Source organism: Cupressus sempervirens, chromosome 9 (assembly GCF_028749045.1).
Source record: "Cupressus sempervirens isolate cs-2001-9-10 chromosome 9, ASM2874904v1, whole genome shotgun sequence".
Classification (NCBI taxonomy): domain Eukaryota; kingdom Viridiplantae; phylum Streptophyta; class Pinopsida; order Cupressales; family Cupressaceae; genus Cupressus; species Cupressus sempervirens.
In genome coordinates this window covers 77,928,321-77,951,569 of record NC_143126.1, presented here as the reverse complement: position 1 = coordinate 77,951,569, position 23,249 = coordinate 77,928,321, and the positions used below count along the sequence as shown (strand labels likewise).

Sequence of the window (23,249 nt, the reverse complement as noted above, 5' to 3'; positions counted from 1 at the left end):
CTTCTAGGTTTTATACGCCTAAACACCTTATTAATTGAGGGAAAATAAAAACCTTCACTAACACCCCTCCTCAAGCATAGCTTAGGTGGGTGAGTTGATAATGATCGTTCAGGAAAAATGAGGCAATGTTAGGTACCCATGTGCATAGAAAATTCCCCCATAGAAAGAAGCGTCCTCCCACAATAGAGAAATTTGCCTTTCCTATAATTTTAGAGAAAATGAAGTTAGAGGACCATGTAGTCCCCCCACAAGCAAGGAAACAATAACCTCACAATTGCACAAGCAAGATGACATCAATTGGAGACATAAGATTCATAGAGCAAGACCACCACAATGGACCTGTGAGAGGGAAAATGACACCTAGATGGTGGTTGAGTGTAATCCACAACCAAGTTCTCCCACAACACGGAAAAAGGGTAGGACGAGGAAATCAACATCCTTCAATCCCCATGTAGACACAATTAAAAACTCCTACAACATCCACAAAACCTACACAATTGATAGACTGACTAGGTAACAATGCAGAAACAATAAATACATACACATCAATCACACATATGCAATTACAATGCAGATTTCATTTCTCAAGGGTTCCTTTGCATTGAGTCACGTTGAAGAAGTTCTATTAATATGTTTAAGTCTCAAGTACAATGTCCATAGTCATAAAATGAATAAACAAATACATAATCTCATACACACATACATAAGAACAACTGATATGATAAAGTACATCCAATATACACCATCCACTTCACGTCACAAGGTATGTAATAATAAATACAAGTACATCATTATATAATGCAACATCCCGTAAGATCTCAAAATACAAGATACATGATACATCGATACATGAAATAAATAGAAGTCTCTATGATAAGAACAAGAATGATAAAGATACAATTGCATCAACGAACATCCAACATCTATCAATCTGAAGGGGACACAAATGGTAAGAAGTCACTACCTCTCGACTGCGTGTTCACCTAATTAGGCTCCCATTCTCATCGTGCAAGGGAGATAATGTACGATCCACATACGGATATCAAGTCATAAAAATCAATCCTACGCAAGGGATCCTATTAGCCAAATCTACCTTAAGGGTACACAAACTATTGATAAAGAAAGATAATCAAAGTCAAAAAGACAATCGATCAATTCCAACACCACATATCTAAGTCAACAACGGATACCAAGTCCAAATCAAGTATTCAAACAAAGGAATACAACATTGAAAGACAACCACTTCCAAATCAAATGCCAAGTGTCAAAAGAATAATAACCAACAAAGAAATAGTTGTCATCAATAAAAGTCCACCAGCCACAATAAATAAGATCCAACACTGAGTATTAACTGACAATAAATACATCCAACAAGTACACAACCACAGGAAAATATAAAAACCATGAAGGAGACTCAGGCTACATACTAGGGAGTGTCTTCACATGAGCCAGCTCTAAGGTTATCCTATCAGTCTCTCTAGACTCAGGCCCCCTAGTGACTCTATGTTGATTCAGAATACCCTCTTGTAAAGACAAGGAACTAGTCATACCTCTCGTTAGGTATCATCCTATTCCCATCCTTAGCCTAGAGAAGCACTCAAGGCATAGGTGAGGCAATATCTCTAAACATGTCTTTTTAATGTGAATCTAAAGATTTCAATTACTATATTATTACACAACTTACAATGAGTTATCTTGGTAGCCACTTTGGCCCCCCCCATTGCAAGCCACTCCCATAGAATGCACCTAGAGTACCCTCCCAAAAACTCACAAACCAAAATTGTGTCCCATACCACAAAAGCACTGATAATCAAATTCGGTTCCATGATAGACAACTCAAAATGCATTGGTCTTAAAGACTCAAGTCATCATAAATGCTCATCCAAATAAATCTCGAATCATAAAATACGTCATGACATCTAGTCAAATAATCATCATAAAATAAATTTCAAATGCCTCTGGTGCACATCCTAGTTTGGCCAACTATACAAGTCACATAAAACCATCATGAAATAAAAATCACAAGACTTTAAACAAAACATAAGAAACACACAGTTTTCAGCCATATTTAATTCCATCATTTTCTATGTTTAGATTGAGCCATAAGGATGTGTTTAACAATATACATGTTTACATAATTTCTTATGCTAATATACTTATTAAAATGAATAAGTATTTAGGATTGTGCATATATAATATCATGCAATATTATCATGTTGTTATTTTAAATAATCTTAAATCATAAATTAGTTAATTAATATCATAAATGTATATTATTAGATTAAATATTAATATCAATTTCATTTCTAAAATATTAATTTGACTTCTATTTAAGTCCAATATTAATATTTACCTTTCCTTTAATTCATAATGCAACTAGAGATAACTCTAACTTAAAATTATTACTTAAGTTATTTATAATTTCTCTCATAATATCAAATGTTCATAACTAGATGATTATATAGTAAACTCCACTATAATGTCTCTTAAAATATAACTAAATCACAAATATTTATTTATTAACTTGTAACTCCCCTTGCATTAATAAATATATAATTACTTATATCCAACTAAGAGTTCTAAAAAGTATTGATATTAAAAATCCACTTATAAGAAACAAGTGGTATTTATTTATTTAGTTTTCAAAATAAATTAATAATATATCTTTTAATTTTTTAAATAATTATAATTTTTTTTTTCCAAATTTAATAATAATAATTTTTTTTAAAGATCCGAAAATTAGTATTTTCACATGCCTTTGATCTTCTGAAAATATGTGAGCCTAATATACTATGTTCTCTATCTTGAATGTATTTGTTTTCCTCCGATTTTCTGCTGTGGAAATTCTCATATTAAAAAGAGTTTTGAGATGAATATAAAAATCATAGTTTTCCAAGTTCTCTAAATTTCAATGTGAATTTTCAACTCATTTCTCAGATCTAGATTTCTAAATACAAATTTCAGCAGCATGATTCTATTGTTTACTTCTTACAAAGTTTCCCAAACAATACATGTTTCAAATTCTATTTCTAAATTGCAAACCCGAATTGTTCCCAAGATTTCATTCGATAAATTTGAACAGATAAATTTCAGCAATGTAGCAAATGCGAAGTAGACAAATTTTGTAAAATAATTTCTACAAATGGGTTCTCAACCCTACCTCAATCTGATAGCTGAAATTCTAGACAATCTGGTGAATGCATGCAAATCCAAACTCTCTGAAACTTTCAACATTTTTTTTTCAATTCCAAATTTTCTCTCCCAAATCCTATGTCGGAAAATGAAATACGAATCCTCTAATAAAGAGTCATAACCCTAACTAGGGTTTCTATTGCTCAATTTTGTAAAAAATAATTGCTTTATTAAAATATAAATATTTTAATTGATTAATTCTTTCATGCACACTTAAAGCCTTTTTAATTAAAATATTCTTTTTATTTTCTTTTCTCCACTTAATAATTTGTTCAAAGCACTTTTAAAAGCACAATTTATTATTTTAATTAATAATAATTAAAGCCCATTATTTAAATGCAACTCTAATTTATTTATTATTAATGAAATAACTATAATAAAATAATATTAAATCTTTAATCTTTTAATTGTTTGATCTAATTTTACAAATTAGACTTTTAAATTAAATCTTTTAAATAGAAGCACATATTTAATTAATTTCCAATTAACTAAATATCCTCATATTTTAATATTTTCATTTTTAAATCAAATAATATTTAATAAATCCAATATCAATGATTAATCCAAGCATCATACTTAAACCATTTTCCAAATAAATCACATAGCAATAATCACATAAAATCAACATGAACAAAATTGACCAGAAGTTAAAATCAAACTACACTTGCAAAGATAGACTTATGGGTAATTAGGCTATGGCTGGGATTGGACCCGAACATTATCTCCCCATTCTTACCATTGAGTTAGGGCACACTCATCTTGACAATTCAGGGAAGTCGACACCTAGTATCTGCAAAGTTGTATAAAAGATGAGCATGTACATGTGCATATATATCTAAACTAAACAGACAATGGCGGGGAGTGGTGCATCTTGTAGATCCAAACTAGTAGGTGACTACGACTTCCTCTCTCAACCACATTAAACACGTCAAATAGAAATGTAAAACAAACACACACACCATACACATGCAAATATGGGGTAAGTATAATAATAAATTCGGAATATAAATAATATCATATTCTAACATGAGCATCTCATTAGCATGAGGATATAATAAACATCTTTCGAAGACACATCATATGACATCATCATGAAGGTAATTTCATTAGCTAATAGAGAGCAATTAAAGCATCATAATTGCAAGTACACAATCACCACTAACCGATATAAATTAACTACTCTATATATCCAGATATTGCATTTCAAAGGTTCCTAAGAGCTGACAAGTTCATAGAAAACTCGATAGGACTTGCACAATGAAATCTATAATTATGGCAAAGGAGGGGTATTACACAATAAGCTAAGTAGCAGTATTTGTCACGGCTCTTTGAGGAGTTTGTGTATTCTCATAGTCGATGAATAAACCAGACCAGATAAAAAATGGTCCCTAGTTTGAAGGGATGAGCACCAAACTGGGCCAAAATAATACTATGGGAGTGGATCTATGACACCTGAGGATATGCCGGAGCATGAGGATCTGGACTTTCTCCATCGAGGCCTAGTCAAACTCCCTCTACCAAAGTCCAGTTGGACTTTAAGAGAGAGAGCTTGCAAACAATAGAATCATAGAGAACAATCGGTCTAATTAAGGAGTCTAGGAGGGACATCTTGGTCGTCATATCCTAGAATTGGTGTTTGAAGCACTGTTGCTCAAGCATAGCGAGTGAACCCAAGCCCTTGTTAATCCAGGGTTGCATAGCAGGCAGGTCTCAAACTGAAACGAGGCTCGAAGAACTCGACACCCAAATAAGTGTAGGAAGAAGTGATCTCAACCTCATGACCCTGAAAGTGGAAGTGGAGGTGAGAGGTCCTCAAACAGTTGAAGACCATCACTCAGGTCTTGCCCAGGTTCACAACTAACTATCCCACATCGGAGGAGGCTAAACTATTGAGAATCCGCTCAAGCCTCTCAGAGGGAAAGGCCAAAGAACCACATCATCAGTAAAGAGCAAAATGGATATTAGGACCTGGTGTAAGTAGCAACCATCCTTGGTGGGTATGATATCCTGAAGGAAGGACTCCAACTCATCAATGTATATGCCAAAGAGAGTGGGGGAAAGAGGGCAACTCTGCTTCACCCTTATGGTGCTTTGAATAGGAAGTGAAAATCCCTGTTGAGTCTTGAACCTTACATCAAGTTGACAAAGGAATGTCTGAGACTTAGACTACAAAAGGACTAGAGTTTAGAGGAAACATGAATGAGATTGGATTTGACGAATGGACTGGAATAGAATTTGAATGAACGATTATGGGAATTGAAGTCGAGAAAAACTAAGGAACAAAAGACAAAGGAAGAGGTGTATTGGGTCTTACTAACAACTGGTATTGTGTTGTAATAGGCAAGGTGGGTGCCAATGAGGAAACCTTAGGCATTGAGACTAGGTGTAAAGACACTACATAAAAGTTTAAAACCATTGCAACAACCTTTTAATCTTGAGTCGAAATGGCTGGAAGACCTAATGTTGATATAATCACTTTTGTGGGTGTTGTGATAGTCAATAGCCATTGCTTGGTCTACACTCTTGGGTGAATTTTGTTCTTGAGATTTGACACATTTCTTCAACATTTTCATCTTCAAGTTCCTTCCCATAGTCTACAACTTTGATGCTTTGAGGTTGGGTTGATTCCTTTTTGTTTCAATTGTAGTGCCTATAATTGAAGATAAGCAATCTTGCAAATCGTGGACGACTTTTTTTTTTATCAATAAAGTATATTGCCTCAGGCTTCATTTGAGGAGATCAAATGCCATATCTTTGGGGTTCCTCCTACCTACATATCACCTCCTACTCATATACTCAAAAAAGTCAAACTTGTCATTTGCACTCTTGTAGTGAATGTAGATGTACTTTAAATTGTACTTAGACTAAAAAGTTCCGAATCCCGACACTCTAGATCATAATTATCATGGGAGCTCATGTGGTGGCCCAAGGGGTCAAACAAAAATAATTGATTAGTCATCAATTATTGCCTAGGGGATTTCAGAAATGGAAATGCTATGCACATGTTGATTACCATTTGACAAACCCTGTGATCTCATCAATTATTGCCTAGGGGATTTTAGGAATGGAAGAACTATGCACATGTAGATATTTTATGAGATTAAAACAATCACAAATATTATGAACATTTTCCTTATATCGATTATCATGCCAAGCTTCAAAAATCATATGAACAAGCCATTTGGAAGGAAACTTTTACTTAAGAAAAAGGGGATGAAGCTCCATTCTAGAGTTTCCTTAATTTGTCCTTAAATAAATATACCACACTCAGAATAAGGCTTGTGTAATTAATTTAATTTATTAATTTAACCATAATTTTTGTATGTATTGCAAATTTAAAACCTATAATATAATTTTGAAAATATAAAACTTATTCTTCAGTCTCTGCTGCAATCCTGCTTACAATTTTGAGCTATCTCTTTTGTACTGATGTCTTAAAATATTTCAGCCAAAGGTAGGGGTTTTCATCCTCTAACTTTTCAAAAGAATTCAATAGTTTTCTACTTCGTCGTTGAATTTGTTTTTTTTTATCTCGGGGGTGTTCTGTCCTCAAGTTTGCTGAATTTTTAATTCATACTTAATAAAGTAAACATAAATAATTATATCTTCTGATTTCTTTTCGTTCCTCTTGATTTGTCTTCTATATACCTCTTTACTCCAAGTCATTATTTTTCATGTGCTGCACCTTGGCGTTTAGTTACTCACAATTTTAATCTTTTGTTTTAATGCTTGTAAAGAAGTTGCAAAGCTAGGAATAAGTTCCATGACCCTATTATCACTCACCATATTTAAATATTACAATGTGTGAATTTTATAGCACCACCTAACATATTCTGCAGTTTATGATCAGCTATGGAAATATATGGGACAAAATAAATATAATTGGAAGTCCCGAGTATAGGCAGGGGCAATACATATAATTCAACTTTCTTTTAGTTATTAAAGAAATATTAGAGATCACTGATAAACTTCATAGCTACATTGAACAATTGAGTATTTGTCAGAATTTGATGTGGGTGGGTGCCTTGGAAGTGTGTCAGTGCCTGGTTTCATTTGTTATTCAACTCACCTACTTGACTCAATTCATATGGCTTCCTTTTACTATCATAGAACAAACTTTAAAAACCATTATGGATTGATCATGTGATGGCATACTCTGAAAATCCACAAATTTTTTTTTTTTGATGAATAGTGTCCTTTTCTATTAATAAAATATACTCAGATTACAATTCACAAAAAAAGGGCCGGGGGATACAAGATCACCCCGTAAATGAGTTCACACGGCCGAAGCCGGACTAAAAACATGGCCACGACCAAAAACAAAAACTATTCATCAAAAAAAAAAAACATATAAGGCAACCTTAGGCTGCCAAAGTAGTGCTAGCCAAGGGTGGTGGATCATCTTTGTCTTGAAAACCCCAATCATCTTTAGGATTGGGGGGTAGGCTGGGAACAGTCTAGCCATCATCAGTATCAGTAGTAATAGTGGCAACCTCCGCATCTTTAACCTCTGGCCACGGAGGAGAGATCGTTAGGTCCAGGTGAGGCCACTTCCCAGAATGCGCACGATGAGTACTAGGAGGAGGAGCCCGGGACCAACTAGAACCACCGCAAGGGTGGGGAAGCTGAGCGGCGCCTCCATCCGCCATCACCACCATTGGGAGAGCGGTGGCGGGAAGCCTGGGAGCGCGGGGTGTGCGAGTGGTGGCCAAAGGATTGGCACCGAGGACAGCGGCCACGAGGCGTCAAGGTCTCCGCTAAGGCATCAGGAGGAACTCTAGCAATAGTGCATGGAGCATTGCCCCAATGATTCAGCAGCTCCTGCAGGTGAGCTACCTCGAGTGCAACTTTGTTAGCTTGCACCTGAATCTGCATAATTACATTATTACAAATGCATGCCTTAGTGTACATAGCAGTGTTAACATCCAAAAAACTGTGTGTGAAAAGAATAACATTTCTATCTTTCTACAGAGAAAACAGAATCTCCAGCCTGAAGGTATGCCAAATCTGGGCGAACTTCCGAGGAAATTTGGGAGAGTCACCCAGTAAAATCATGTGCCAAGAAAAAGACTCAAGTCTGAATGGCTTAAAAAAATATGAATCCAGTGCCAATAATTCTGAGCAGGCTTACAAAACCAGAAAATATGCAAGAAAGACTCTGGTTGTCCACAGAAGGGGCATCTAGGATCAAGAACCCCAATGTGTTTGAGTCGAGGCCCCAGGGGAAGACCTTGGAAGGCCAGGCACCAAGCAAAATGCGCAATCTTGGGTTTAGTTATAGCATTCCAAATGGTATCAAAGCGTTTTCTCCATTGAGAAAGAGAAGATTACAAATGCCATCTGTGGTTTAACGTATCCAGCATCGAAAGATGAGGCGAAAGCCATCTATAGCCCAAACTTGGCTTGTAATTAGAAAAAGGAGTGGCAGGATACCACTTCCAATCAAGCCACCAAGGGCGAACAGACTGAATCCCCACTTTATGAACTAAGTGAACAAAGATGGAAGAAAGCAGAAGGTCAAAAGTCTGCCGGTTTGAATGGATGAGGCGGTACTATACTTGCATATCTTCCCAAGTCCTGAAACTCATGGTGACCCTTGAAAAGAGGTCCTTAGGAGTTCTAATGCCACGTTTAAAAAAATGCAGAGCATTGGCCCCTTGAGTCTTGGTGAGGAGAGTACCCTGAATGGAAAACAGGGGAGACCACCAAATGTTCTGTTGATTCAAGGAGAGGCCATTGCGGAATTCATCTCTAGCCCATCGAAGCCAGGGCTTAATAGCCTCCCAGGCTTTCCAGATGCTCTTGATGACGAATGAGCCCTGAATGACCACGGGCTCACGCATGATGAGAAGGGTTTGGAAACCAATCCCCTTCCAAACAGGCCTGTTGACAGGAAAGCCGAAAGAAATGCAGTGCCGAACCATAATCTTCCAAGCTTCATCTCCTGAAATAGCCCTAATAATCCATTTTGCACAAAGAGCAAGGCCTTGTTTCTGAGTGGAAAGCAAGCCAAGGCCACCAGACTCTTTTGGGAGACAACAAAAATCCCAGGCCACTCTATGGAAGCCATGGTGATCAGAACTAGAGGTCCAGAGAAAATCCTTGAGCAATCTTTCCAGCTTCATGTAAGAAGCTTTGGATGGAGCCCAACAGGAGGAGTAATACACGAATGGCCGACAAAATCTTTGAGAAAATTTGGAATTTTTCAGCGAGGGCGGCTTTGTGATCTAGTAGTCGAGCTTTTTGCTATTCTTGGCCAGCACAGCTTTCCAAAGTTCCACAGGCGATGCCTAGAACGCAAAAGGAATGCCAAGAAAGCGGAAGATTTCCCTGTGAGTAACCCATTTCCACTCAAACTGGCTAAGCCAAGGTGGAGCTAGCAAAAATGACTGACGGAAGCAGAGCGTTTTATGCCATTGAATGGCAGAACCAGAGGCTTGACAAAAGGTGTCCAGGCAACTTAAAGCATTATTGATGTTCTCTTCATCCTCTAAAAGAGTAAGAAAGGAATCATTAGCAAAGTGTCCATTGACTAATTGGGAGGATGATTCAGGCAAGGAAATGCCACGAACCAGTTTTGTGGACACAAAATGCGCAAGTAAATAGCCAAAACCTTCCACAGCAAGGACATAAAGCGCAGGAGCTAGCAGGCAACCTTGCTTGATGGAACGAAAAAGTCCAAAAGCCTCTGATTGTGAATTGTTGATGGTAGTGCAAGCATTAGCATCACCAAAGAGCCTCTCCACGGATTGAAGGAAATTGGGGCCAAAACCTAGAGCCTGGAGCATAGCCAAGATGAAGGGCCATTCAATGCGATCATAGGCTTTAGCAAAATATATCTTTAAAAAGATAGCCTTCTGATTGGACTTGCGAGCCCATTCCTTTCCCTCCTAGACAAAAATGATGTTATCAAGAATCTATCTGGACTTGATGAAGCCAGTTTACTCTGGCCGCACAATTAAGGGCAACATGTGCCTGATTTTGAGAGAGAGTGCCTTGGCAATAATCTTATAAGACACATTCAGAAGGGTAATGGGTCTCCAATTGCATATGTTCTTTGGATCACCGGCTTTAGGTATGAATTTGATATTTCCTTTGTTTATAATGGCTCCTAAGCTTTTAGAATGATAGGCTTCAAAATAAACTTTGTGCAGATCATGACCTATATGCTCCTAGAGGTGTTTGTAGAATTCACAAGGAAACCCATCACACCCAGGGGACTTGTCATCCGCCATGTAAAAGACCGACTCTTTAAGGTCTCGAAGGGAAAGAAGTTGCTCACAGAAAGCATGTTGCTCAATTGCTAGGCGGTTTGGAGTAACAGAAATACACTTTCTGAGAGCTTCCTCGTGAGCAACCGAATTTCCTTGCGAAGCAAACACGTTCTCATAGTGATGAACAAATGCTTGCAGGATGGTAGGGAGACTAAACAGAACAACATTTCCTTGTATTTGATCTTTTTAATCCCAACATTGGTATGACGGGCACGAAGAGCCTGAAAAAACTCCTTCGAGGCTTTGTTGCCAACCTCCAACCAGTGGGGATAGGCTTTGATTTGGGCTCCCCGAGCAGCATAATTATCGGCAATTTGTTTGTCATGGCAAAGCTTGGCAAGCTGAATTTGTAAGTCCACATCAAAGGGATTGAGGGTGAGGGCCTCAGAGGCTTTTTTGAGGGCAAGCGTGTTGACTTCATATGACCGTTTTCTAAACATAGCCAATTGTCGCCCATAAATGCGCAAGAATCAGACAGTTCTGGTAATGGCATCATTCCACCATTGAATCCAACCCCTTTGGGAATGCGGATGTGGCTCCAAGTTCCAAACACGTAGGATGTGCGAAATGGTGGAAGCATGCATCAACACAGACATGTTAAGGAAGAATCGAGCCTTGGCCACCTTCGGGACAACTGTTTGCCAAGAAATGACAAAATAAATGGGATAGTGATTAGATAACATCACATTTGGTAGGGGAATGACGGGCAGATGTCGATCCTCAGAAAAAGAGAAAAAAGATTGCGCAGTTTTCATAGCACGATCGAGGCGTTTTAATATGCGGTCAGAGCCAGCTCGAAAGTTGGACCAAGTGTGCCAAACCCCACTATCCTGGCGACGGTTGGTATTGGGATCAAAAAGGCCCAATTTATTGCACATGTAATACTAGGCTTGTCTTTCCCCAGCTGTCTAGCAAAACGGTAGAATGCTGTCTTTGTTAGAGGCCACTTCAACCATATTAAAGTCCCCACATATGACCCAAGTAGCTGGAGGCAAGTTGTCAGCCAGCCAGGCCCACATCTGGGATCTTTCCACAACATCATCAGAAGCATAAACATTAATGACTCCAAAAGAATGATTGTTAATGGAAAGCAAAAGCCAAATAATTCTATGCGTGGGGTCAGAACCGTGCGAAATAATAGCAGAATGAAGGCGAGGTGACAGGAGAGTAACTACACCACCTCGGCCAGCTTTGTGCTGGGAAGAAAACATCACGCCATCCTGCTAAATTACGCGGCATGCCAAAGAAAGCATGAAACTAGAAATTTTAACTTCTTGTTGACAGAGAAAATCTAAATTACCAAGTCTATGATGGACATCCCGAACATAGTACTTTCTGGGGAGGTCTATGAGACCTCGAACATTCCATGATAGGAAGTTCATGAGAACTCTTCCATATCATCTTTGTCCTCAAGAGAGGAGTAGCTATTCTGCAAGAAGGTAGAAACATGGTCGAAGTTAGACGGAAAACCCTCTGGACTTACAGCATGACGTTTCACTTTTGGTATCTTTGCACGTCTAGGAGGACTGCGAGAACGTCGTGTCGCTGGTGGTGCTATTGAAGAAGCAGCAAGAGGAGTACACACCCCAGCCAAGGTAAAAGCCCTGGCGGCTGCCTTAATCCCCTGCGTGCTAGTAGGGTTTGAAACTTGCGAAACTCTAGGAGTAGTTCCTTTGTCCGCTACTTGATGTCCGATGAGAACTTGCGCACACAACTACAATGAATACCTTCTAAAACTATTGAATAAGGCGATTTTATCAAATTTTGTTATGAAATTAAAAAAGGCAATTGAATGCAATTCAAAACTATCAAAGACATAGTTCCCAATGAATTTTTAAACATATTGATTTTTGGCAATTACATACCTAATTTTACCTTTCTCAGTGAGCGAGAAATCACATACCTACCTTTTAATTAGTCATAAAATCAATCATAAAGAATTTAGTTCAGTCATTCGAAGATCATGTATCTGAATTAAAATCGAAACATCAGACAGATCAGAGCCCTCTATTGAAAAGCAAGGCTATTGACTCGTATATCTCCTGGATGTGATCTGAAACATTCGATCAAGTTTGTCAGTCATTTCAAGTGCGCTAACTCTCCCAATCAAGCTATAACTTGGCAATTGGGAGTCAAAGAATTTACGACAGTAGCATTCTTCATCCCAATTTACCTAGATATAATAACTCAATGATTTCAATCTAAAGAACAATCAGGTCAGAAAGAATGTTGGAGATGAATCTCTCCCAGATGATAGAAAGTACCTTATCTAAATCATTGAATTAATGAAATCTATGAGTGTACTCTAGTTGAACAATATTATTTCAGATGAAATCTCAAAAGTAAAATGATATTAAAAATTGGATCAGATCTATTGGGGGATCAGGGATGAAACTAATCTTATTTTGGATGATCTTTACTTATTAAATAATCTCAATAGTGTCGAGTCTGTTAGTATGGAAGATAAAAAAACATGGCATCCAATGGAATCAACATAACTTTAAATGGATTAATAAAACCTGTATCAAGTCCGTTGGGAGGTTAATCGCCCAAGTTAAACAAAGAGGCTAAAATTGCAACTCAAAACTAGGACAAATCCAAAAAATAGGCTTATATTACAGATGGCAGATTTCATCAGATGCGACTGAATATATTAAATGCAAAGTTACCAGATTCCCTCCTGGTTTGATTCTGTTAGTCTGGTCCTTGTCAAATTTGTCTGCATAGCCACAAATTCACTGCAAATTCTCTCAAAGGAATCCGGGCAGAATTTGGAGCAAATTGGAAGAATTTTTTGCCTAGCAGCCAAACCCAAGCCGAATTTGGTTTGAAGACTTTTTTTCTTCGACATTTTAAAAATGTATTTGTTGCCTAATTTGGTCTATTCGACCCTCCCAACCCTAAAAGTGACCACTACAAGGGCCAACAAGGATGGTTTGTATGTCATTTGTATTAGGAAATAATTCGTAAAATATTTCCTTATTATTAACAAAGACTGAGAGGTCTATATATACAAAAGAATAAAGCAACGTTTTCTTAGGAAACGATCGTAAATAATAGAAACATTCTATTCTAGCTAGAAGAAAGCTAAAAATGCTAACAAATAACTATAGCTAGCTAAATATTAGAAACATTCTAATATTTACAATAGATTATAAATAGATTACCATTAATCAATAATAGACGTTTATCTATTATCATAATACCCTCCCTTAATGGTTAATCTATCTACAACACCAAGCTGTCCTCTGAATTTGACACACTTATCAGGACCAAGAGGCTTGGTGAGAATGTCAGTAGTCTGATCTGTGGTAGGAACATACTGCAAATCTATTGTCCCATCTTCAACCAGTTGTCGTATGTAGTGACAGTGAACATCCACATGCTTGGTTAGTTAATGGAAGACTGGATTTTGGGCTAACTTGTAACATCTTTCGTTATCAACAAACAGAGTAGTCGGTCCTGCTGGTGACATTTGCATATCCCCAAGCATTCGACAAAGCCAAATAGCTTCGCATCTTGCTTGCACAGTCACTTTGTATTCGGCCTATGTAGAGGAGAGAGAAACTACCTGCTACTTCTTACTGGTCCATGTGATGACACTGGATCCCAAACTGAACACATATCCAGAAGTTGACTTTTTATCGTAAACAGAGCTTGCCCAATCTAAATTTGTGAACTCACTGAGTCTAGGATTGGAACTTTGAGAGTAAAGAAGTCCATACTTTGAAGTGCCCTTGCATAGCGAAGCACACAGTTTGCTGCCATCTAACGATCAGCCTTAGGAGCTGTCATAAAGCGTGAGATGTAGCTAGTTGCGAAGCTGATGTCAAGCCTAGTAGTAGAGAGGTAGATGAGGCTGCCTACTAGTTGCATGTATGTAGTATCATCAATGGGAGGAGAATCAGACTTGATAACTTGAGACCTTTCTCCATGGGTGTAGATGCAAGCTTGCAATCCTGCATACGAAATTTGTCTAACAAAGCCCTAACATATTTGGACTAAGAGATGAATATACTAGAAGAACATTGCCAAACTTCAACATCTAGGCAATAATGCATGAGCCCAAGGTCAGACATATCAAAAGATTGGCATAAATCCTATTTGATTCCTTGAATCAAAGATGTCGAACTTCCAATGATGATCAAATCATCTACATAAATAATGAGAAGGATGATGTCATTGTGACTAGTCTTGATGTACAAATTTGACTCTGAAGAACTCCTCTTGAAGCCTTGACCACTGAGGTACTTATCAATTTTTATGTACCACGCCCGAGGGGCCTACTTCAAGCCATAGAAAGCTTTTACCAATTTGAGAACTTGATGGTCTTCACCAACAACCTTGAAACCAGGAGGCTGCATCATGTAGACCTCTTCATGGAGATCACCATTCAGGAAAGCACTTTTGATGTCCATTTGATGGACCTTCCAACCAAACTGTACTGCTGTGGCTAGGACTAATCTAATTGTGCTCATCTTTCTAGTAGGAGCAAAGGTCTCCTCATAATCAATGACCTGACGCTGAGAAAAGCCCTTCGCAACTAAACGAGCTTTGTACTTATCCAAAGTACCATCGGATTTATATTTGATTTTGTAAATCCATTTGCAGCCAATGGGTTTCTTCCCTGGTGGAAGATTAGAAAGGACCCAAGTGTTATTCTTTAGCAAGCTCTGGTGTTCAGATGTCATGGCCTGTTCCCACTCTAAAATTCCTTTAACCTCAGAATATGTTTGAGGTTCAAACACATTATGAATGTTGATAGACTCTGTAGGTTTGCTCTTTTTTTGAGCAATTTTGCCATCAATGAGCTCATCAACACGAAGATCAGCAAGTGTCTTAGCCCACCTCTTAGGCCGGAGAGGAGAACGAAGAACATTAGTATCAAGAGATGCTTGGTTATCAGGTTCCTCATTAAAAGAATTTGAATCAAACTCAGGTAAAGCATCTACAAATCGAGTTGATCTTGCAGGAGAAGCTGGAGGTGTCTGTACAGGGATCACTGGTATAATTGGAGTTGCAGGAGCTACTGGAGCCCTCCCATCAGGTGGACCTAATAGAATCCTAACTCTGGAACCATGAGCCTTCATAGGCTGGTCTGCTGGATCAGGAACAAGAGAAACAAGCATGAATGGTTCTCGTTGCTCATCAAAGACTACATCACGACTGTACAAGAGACGAGATGTTTCAATGTCAATCAAGCGGTAGGCTTTGTGAAGACACTGTATCCAACAAGCATGAGTTTCTGACTCTTGGCATCCAACTTGGTGTGTGACGCATTGGGGATCCAAACAAAAGCAAGGGAGCCAAAAACCTTCAAGTGATTGATTCTAGGCTTGCAACCTGACCAAGTCTCTTCTGGAGTTTTACCTTTGACCACCACTGTGGGTAACCAGTTTAAAAGATAAACTAAAGTGTTGACTGCTTCTGCCCAGAACTTCTTCGGAACATGTTTGTGTTTGAGTATGGATCGAGCCATCTCAGTGATTGTTTTGTTCCATCGTTCAACTACATTGTTTTGTTGTGGCGTGGTTAACTAATGTTTGATGCCATGAGTATCCAAGAAGCTAGAGAAATCATTACAACATAAGTCCCATTGTCTAATCTAAGAGTAATAATAGATTTCCCATACACTTTTTCAATTAAAGGTTTAAACTTCTGAAATACAGGAAATGCACCTGATTTCTTTTTAAGGAAACACACCCACATTTTCCTACTGAGATCATCAACAAATAACAAAAAATACCTGGACCCAAGAACAGAAGGAGTGGCCATAGGGTCGCAGATATTGGCATGAACAAGCTGAAGTACCTGAGAAGCGCACCATGAATCACCACTTGTAAAAGGTGTGCGATGTTGCTTCCCAACCTGTCATGCATCACAAACTCCAAACTGTTGAAAACTCATCCCGAGCAAGCTGAGAGAGATAATGCACATTTAATTGCCCATATCATTGATGCCAAAGTGTGCTAATAGAAGACCGTCGAGCAGCCATAGCTAAGTCTCGAGAATCACCAGAATCAATAAGTCGAAAAAGACCATGATCCTCAAGATCCACTACAACAATAGATTGAAATGCTGAATCAGTGATTGTACACTGATGTGAACTGAAGGTGACATCCAACTATGGAGAATGTCATAGCAACTGACTGATTAAGAGTAGATTTAGTCCCATCCCTAGAACGTAGTGCAACATCGAGGAAAATGAGATTCCTCCCAACAGACTAAATTTGAATGTTGCCTTTGCCAACAACAATGTCCTCTTCTCAACCAAAAATAACATAATCTGAATAAGGCTAGTAGTCGGTAAACCAGTCTCTACGGTGAGTGAAATGACGAGAGGCACCTAAATCAATGTACCAGGCTGATGACTTCACATTATTTGTAGGTATTTTAGCCATGAAGATGTAAAAGGCAATTTTCGTCTGCTCAGTGTGCTTTGCATTGTTCGCTTTGGGCTGTGAACTTGATTGCTTAGATTGTGTAGCTAAGCGTTTTCGACGTTCAACCGTCATGTGCCCAAACTTGTGGCAATAGTTGCATTGAATGTTCTTCTGGGAGTAGTCTGAAGCTGGAGTAGAAGACTTATGTTGAGACGACTATGGAAACTTGCCTTTATCCTTTTGAAAGGAGTTAGCAGCAAAGGCTTGCTCTGTAGAGGTGGAGCTAGAGCTACTATGGAACTATTGTTTCCACCGATCTTGTTGAAGCAGAAGTGTGCGGAGATCAGTGAACTTTTAGATCAACACCAGAAGATGTGATGTTGAGAGTCTCGATAAAATGCTCCTAGGACTTTGGTAAGCTTCGAAGAGTGATAACCACAATGTCCTCTTCCTCCATCTTACGTTTGATGGCAAGCAATTGATCACAGATTTCTTGAATCCTATTCAGGTGAGCCTGGAGCGAGGTTCGCTCATCCATGATAATAGAAAATAGAGTGCTCTTTAAGAAGAAACCTCTACTTTTGTTAGAAGTCTCATGAAGACCCTTGAGATGTGCCCATATCACGGTAGTTGTCTTGCCGGATGGAATCTAAGAGAGCTTATCTTCAGCTATGGATAATTTGAGAAGCATCACCGACTCTTTAATATTCAGATCCCATGCATCCTAATCAGTACCAAGGGTAGTCAAACGCTTTGTAACACCCAAAATAATTTGATCGGTATTTTGATATTAAAAAATTGTTATGATCCGCTGCTTCCAAGTGCGCCATAATTTCAACCATTGAATTTTGAGTTGTTCTTGAGCAGAATGTTTGTCAGAGATGCCATGGCAGAGGAGCCGTGATCAAAGAATAAAGTGATGTTTTCTTAGGAAATGATCGTAAAGAATAGAAACATTCTATTCTAGCTAAAAGAAAACTGAAAAAGCTAACAGATAACTACAATTAATTGTAGTTATTAGAAACATTCTAATATTTACAATAGATTACAAATAGATTACCATTAACCAATAATATACGTTTATCTATTATCATAATAATTTGTGCATTTGTGAATGAAAAAGAAAGCTTACCTATAAAGGAAATCCAAATTGATAATAGGTCAAATCTAAATTGATGATTATAAAGGAATTTCCTTAAAAACACTACGATATCTTTGAATTCAAGGCTTAAAATTTGAATCCCAACATTTGATCTAGCTTGGTTAGAAATCCTCTAACCAATACAAAATAAAAATTCAGATAACTGTGCTTATCTTTTGATGATTCCTTTCATTAATCTTATCAGATTCCTTTCATTCTCAAACTGTCCCCTTTATATGGAAATATGTTCCATGCATGTGACCAAACAAGTGTATCATGTTGTATGTATGGCTAAATGATGCAATTAAATGCAATGTAAATTCACATCAGGTCGTGATTAAATCAGTAAATTATCTAAAAGACGTAAACTACTTAATCCTATTTCTAGACAGGATATGGTAAATAAGCCTAGATTTTAGGACAGTTCATGTCCAGGATAAAATAGAGGAAATAATAGATTGAGAGGGTAAAGAAAGGCCACCAAGTACAAGTATGACCAAAAGGGCTTTATTCTAGACTCAGAGAAACCAAGAACAACCAGTGAAAGGATATTTACGAAGTTAAGATCCAAAAACGGCAACCCTCACTTTCTGATGGAATGTAAGTTGCGACAGTAACCCTTCTAAGAAAAGTAATGTTTTCCTTGCTGTTTGTAAATGATAATGTTTTAAGGAACAAATTGATTTAAGATATTTCAAATTTGACATCATTAGAGAAAAAAATATAAATGACCAAAAAAAGGTGGCAAGGAGCAGATTTGGCATCAACTATCAAGGGACTTTGTACCATACTATTTATCAATTTTATTATGTTTCTCATATTCAGTATGTCCGTATTTCTGGACTGAAATTTCCTGATGATTTATGCTTTCTATTTTTACCCATAATGTCTCCCACAATGGCTTGTATCAATAGCCAGAGAAAATAGAATATGACAAGGAATTAATAGGGAATTGTATAGAGAAGTTGACAACAAGGAACATTAGAAGAGTGTCAATATTCTGGTAGCTGCAATTGCAACTATTAAAGTATGCATGCCATTGAAATTCTGCAAACATGTACTCCATGCACTTAGTGCTGACTTAAATGTTCGAAATAATCTTTTAATTAATAAGAAATTAGAATGATTAATTTCTATAAAGATATTTCAAATAAATTTAGGACTACAAGGAGAATTTATGGATTGATATTTTATTACAAATTGATGATGTCTCTTATCGCTTGCATACAAAAGTGAAATTGGTATTTAATTATTGCCTATGGGATAAGAACTGACAGGACTAATTTTGTTCTTAACATATAGCTGTCAGCATTATCTCAAATGCTAGATCTTTTATCTATTTTTGGACATTCAGCACTGCTATTAAATTTGATACTCCGAAACTCGGAATCAGTAAAGATCTTTTAGAATTAGACTGCAACCACCTACCTATATGTGCCAGTTTGTTTGTGAATTGATTGGGTTGATCAACTTTTAAATCCCAATATTCAAAACATGTGGAAAAAAGAGTGGAGAACCTGTCTTTGTCTATTATTTTCAATAAATACATCAGTTTTGAAATAATAATAATCAGGGAATAGTATCTCTTATAATTTCCACAGAACACAAATTTGTGCTGTTTAACACCAATGTTTATTGAATTCCAATCATATGCATCTTTTCTGTTTGCAGTTGTTCAAACTAAGCATAGAGGATGCAGTTGGTTTTCTTGAGAAATTTGCTGCAATGAGTCCAGATTCTAGGTAATGCTAATTAAAAGACTGCACGGTGACTATTTCAGAACTAGTGATGGTATTTATTGTTTGACTTTAGATATCTTGGATTAACTCTTTATTATACAGCGTTGGATTTCACATTTTCTATCATTTTTACTTTGCCTCATGAATGTTGTATTATTCTGTTGTTGATTGGGAAAACTTTCTTGCCTGGTCAGCAGAAAACTATCATTCTCCAAAAAAGAATGAAGATGTTGCAAAATTTAGTACATGACATGTTTGTCATGCATCATGAACTGTTCTGATGCTTGGCTTGTTTTTGACGGCACTAATATTTTTTTGGTAAATTCTTTTGGACTATGTTTTTGTCAAAATAGAATAACAGTGCTTGTGACAAAAGATATGTTATTAGGGTTTTTAATATAGCAGTTTTTATAATATTGTTACTTGTACAATCTGTGTTTCTCAGACGAGTAAGGGACCTTGTTATTAAATCTATGTTGAATGGGGTTTTAACTTTTCAATATGATGGGAAATGGGAGATGCATCTTCTAGTATGTGGAATACATCTTGGAGACATGAGATGGTCAATGTTGGACACACCTGGATATTGAAGGGTGGGGTGGAGGCGAATCTATCTTTAACAAACTTAAACGTTTATTTTAATTCCAAAACATGTAACTTTAATCAGTGGAAAACCCAATGAGGGGAAACCCATGGTTAGAATATCTTACAGTATATGAAAAGTATTACAAGAGGCTCATTGCTGGACTTGCATCCAAAACTCACTGCCTTAGGGCAAGATACCAAGGATTTGTGAAACTGAAGATTATTTCTCCACGGCAAGATACAAAAGGGATCTATGGAGGAGACTCGTTGTTGAAACACAACATAGATGAAATGAACTATAATGAATAAATCTTCAGCATATTGTGTCCAGCATTCTCCCTTGACTGTAGCTTCTCTTCAGTCATTGCCCCAAGCAACTGTTTGAAATTCTACAACAATACTCTCACCACACATATCTGGTACCTTAGATTCACATCTTTGCCTATCACTCCATTTGAAATAGATTTGATCTTCTATTTTTATTATTTGAATAACCAAATAGCATCAATTAGGTCGGCTAGAACTAGGGATGAGTGATAATCCCAACAAGTTGGCCACCACAAGATAACTGTGGTGAAAAGCAGTACTATCCAAGAGATAAAGAGGACCTAAAACTCAAAATCACACATGCTTGGTTCACATCTTTCAAAATCTGGAACAGGTAATGTGTAGCAACGATTATTTGGCCCAAAACATTTCTTCAACTTAAACCATTTTATGTATATCCCCACATGACAAGGTGGGATCTAAAACCAGCTCAATACATCATCTAATTCAATCATGAACATGACATAATCAAGAGAACAAACTGTGTTAGCCACATAGCCACAGATAACCTTGAAAACAAACTCCAAACTCTATGCACCACCATCAAACTCAATCATTACAGTGCGGATCACATAGAGATGTTCCTGAAACTTCCAACATCATTTTCAAGAAAATATTTCATGTTTGCTTAACGATTCAAGCTGCCATAACCAATGCATCAGTGTTCTTCATAACTAGAAGGTCAAGAAAATTCAAATATGAAGCCTATCATCAAAAACATACTTGTGGTACAGCTCTCTACCAGAAAATTGAACTGAGACACTGCACAACCATTATAACTCCAAGCTGCAACACAAGAAATATAAATGTGAAGTATTTTTTTGTTAAGTCCCAACAAACACCCAAACTGGCGACACACAGCATACATGAGAGATATCAGTGGCAACGCCAAGAACTTAAAAATATAGGTGTGCAACATCCACGGAACATACAATCTATGTTCCAAACCACAAGGCGATATCATCATTGTGAAGGAATATTGAGCATTCTTTTATGCAGCTACCAGAGCACTTCTCAACAAACACATTTTTCAATGATCAAAACACCTTTGTAGCAGTAATTTCTCATTAGGAGCAACATGAAAGATACAATTTTTAGCATTGAACAACCAACCCTACGAATGTCATGCTTCTGATCCTCATTTCAACCATAGTTGAAAAACTCAGACTCGGCAATAACTCGGCTGGCCTAAATTTTTTGGAAAACTCAGAATCGGCAAAAACTCAGCGAAAAAATTGGTGATAAATCGGCACTTTTATCGAACATTTAGAATGTATTTACATAAATTAGCATATAAATTTTATAATCATAAATCATATGTAAAACAATAAAAGTACTGACATATACATCAATTATATGTAAATATATATGGGCAATTTATATTATTGATTTATTTTGGCAATATATATATATATATATATTGTTAATGTATTTTAAAATTAATATATATGTAAATAATGTATATCTATTATTGATGCTTTTTGAGAATATTTTAGTTACCTTCTTCCCCTTTATATTTTAATTAAAGTAATATACATCAATAGTTTTAATTATTCTAATTAACTTCCTCGGCCATATACAATGTATCAACATATACATTAATTGTATGTAAAATGTATTTACTTTGAAAAGCATCAATGATATATAATCCAAAATTATATATAATTGTATTCAACTAATTTATGAATGAACATTGTGAGGTGTTCTATTTTTAAAATTTCTCAACTCTTGCCAATGGGTCGTCCTTGTCTCAGATTGTAGTTTCCGGCTGAAGAAAAATGTAGGCCCTGTGACGGATTGTCATTGGGAAAATTTAGTCCCGCCAGCAATTATTAATAAACTGGAAACTCATTTAGTCCCATGAGAAATTATTATTACTAAACTGGAAACCCTAATGCAGAAAACATCTATTTCGTGTTTGAGTTGACTTTATTCAATGATTTTTGAGAGATTAAATCATGTGATATGGCGATTTGTTCTAAAAATTTCAGAGAGAATTTTTTATTAAACTCGTTGCTGAGTTTTGGAGCAATTAATTTGGCTTCCATTTCCTTCTGCGATATATCGCAACTTTGACGATTTATCGCTGATGTTTTTAACTATGATTTCAACAATGTCATGGTTCTAATCCCAAGTCAATATGATATCATCATTGCACAATCTTTCAATTTGAACTCATATCATCAACACATATCATTGTCAACACAAAGGAGGGTTGACATCCAACCGTACTGCATTAACAGCAATTTTGACCAGCATCATAACAACAATGTCTCACAGTTGTGCAACATCTTTACCATAACGAGCAACATAGCATCTTTATCATGACTAGCAACACATCATTGTGTAGTCATCGACACCAATTAGGTGGACATCCACAAAAGAGAATATCATCAGCCATCAGTCACCAGCATAAGCTTCTGACTTTTGTGACATAGTAATCCCAGAATAGCAACACATTCTGCCTTCAAACTCTTCACATTTTCATAACCATACCAGTATATAGCTGACATCATAATCATCAGCAACACTAGCTCCTCTCACTATCTCACAACTGCAGCATCACAACAAGAAAAAGGTTAACATGAAAGGTCAACACTACTACCAA

At 37.0% G+C, this 23,249-nt stretch overlaps 1 protein-coding gene across 1 annotated transcript in view; it reads left to right on the top strand.

Annotated features, from left to right (window-relative positions):
- Window positions 1-23,249, top strand: part of LOC149537701 (lysophospholipid acyltransferase LPEAT2-like) — a 136,358-nt gene that overhangs the window by 75,914 nt on the left and 37,195 nt on the right. Inside the window, exon 9 of the mRNA XM_089799076.1 lies at window positions 19,662-19,732. Coding sequence (XP_089655202.1) covers window positions 19,662-19,732 — 71 coding nt within the window. The remainder of the gene's footprint in view (window positions 1-19,661; window positions 19,733-23,249) is intronic.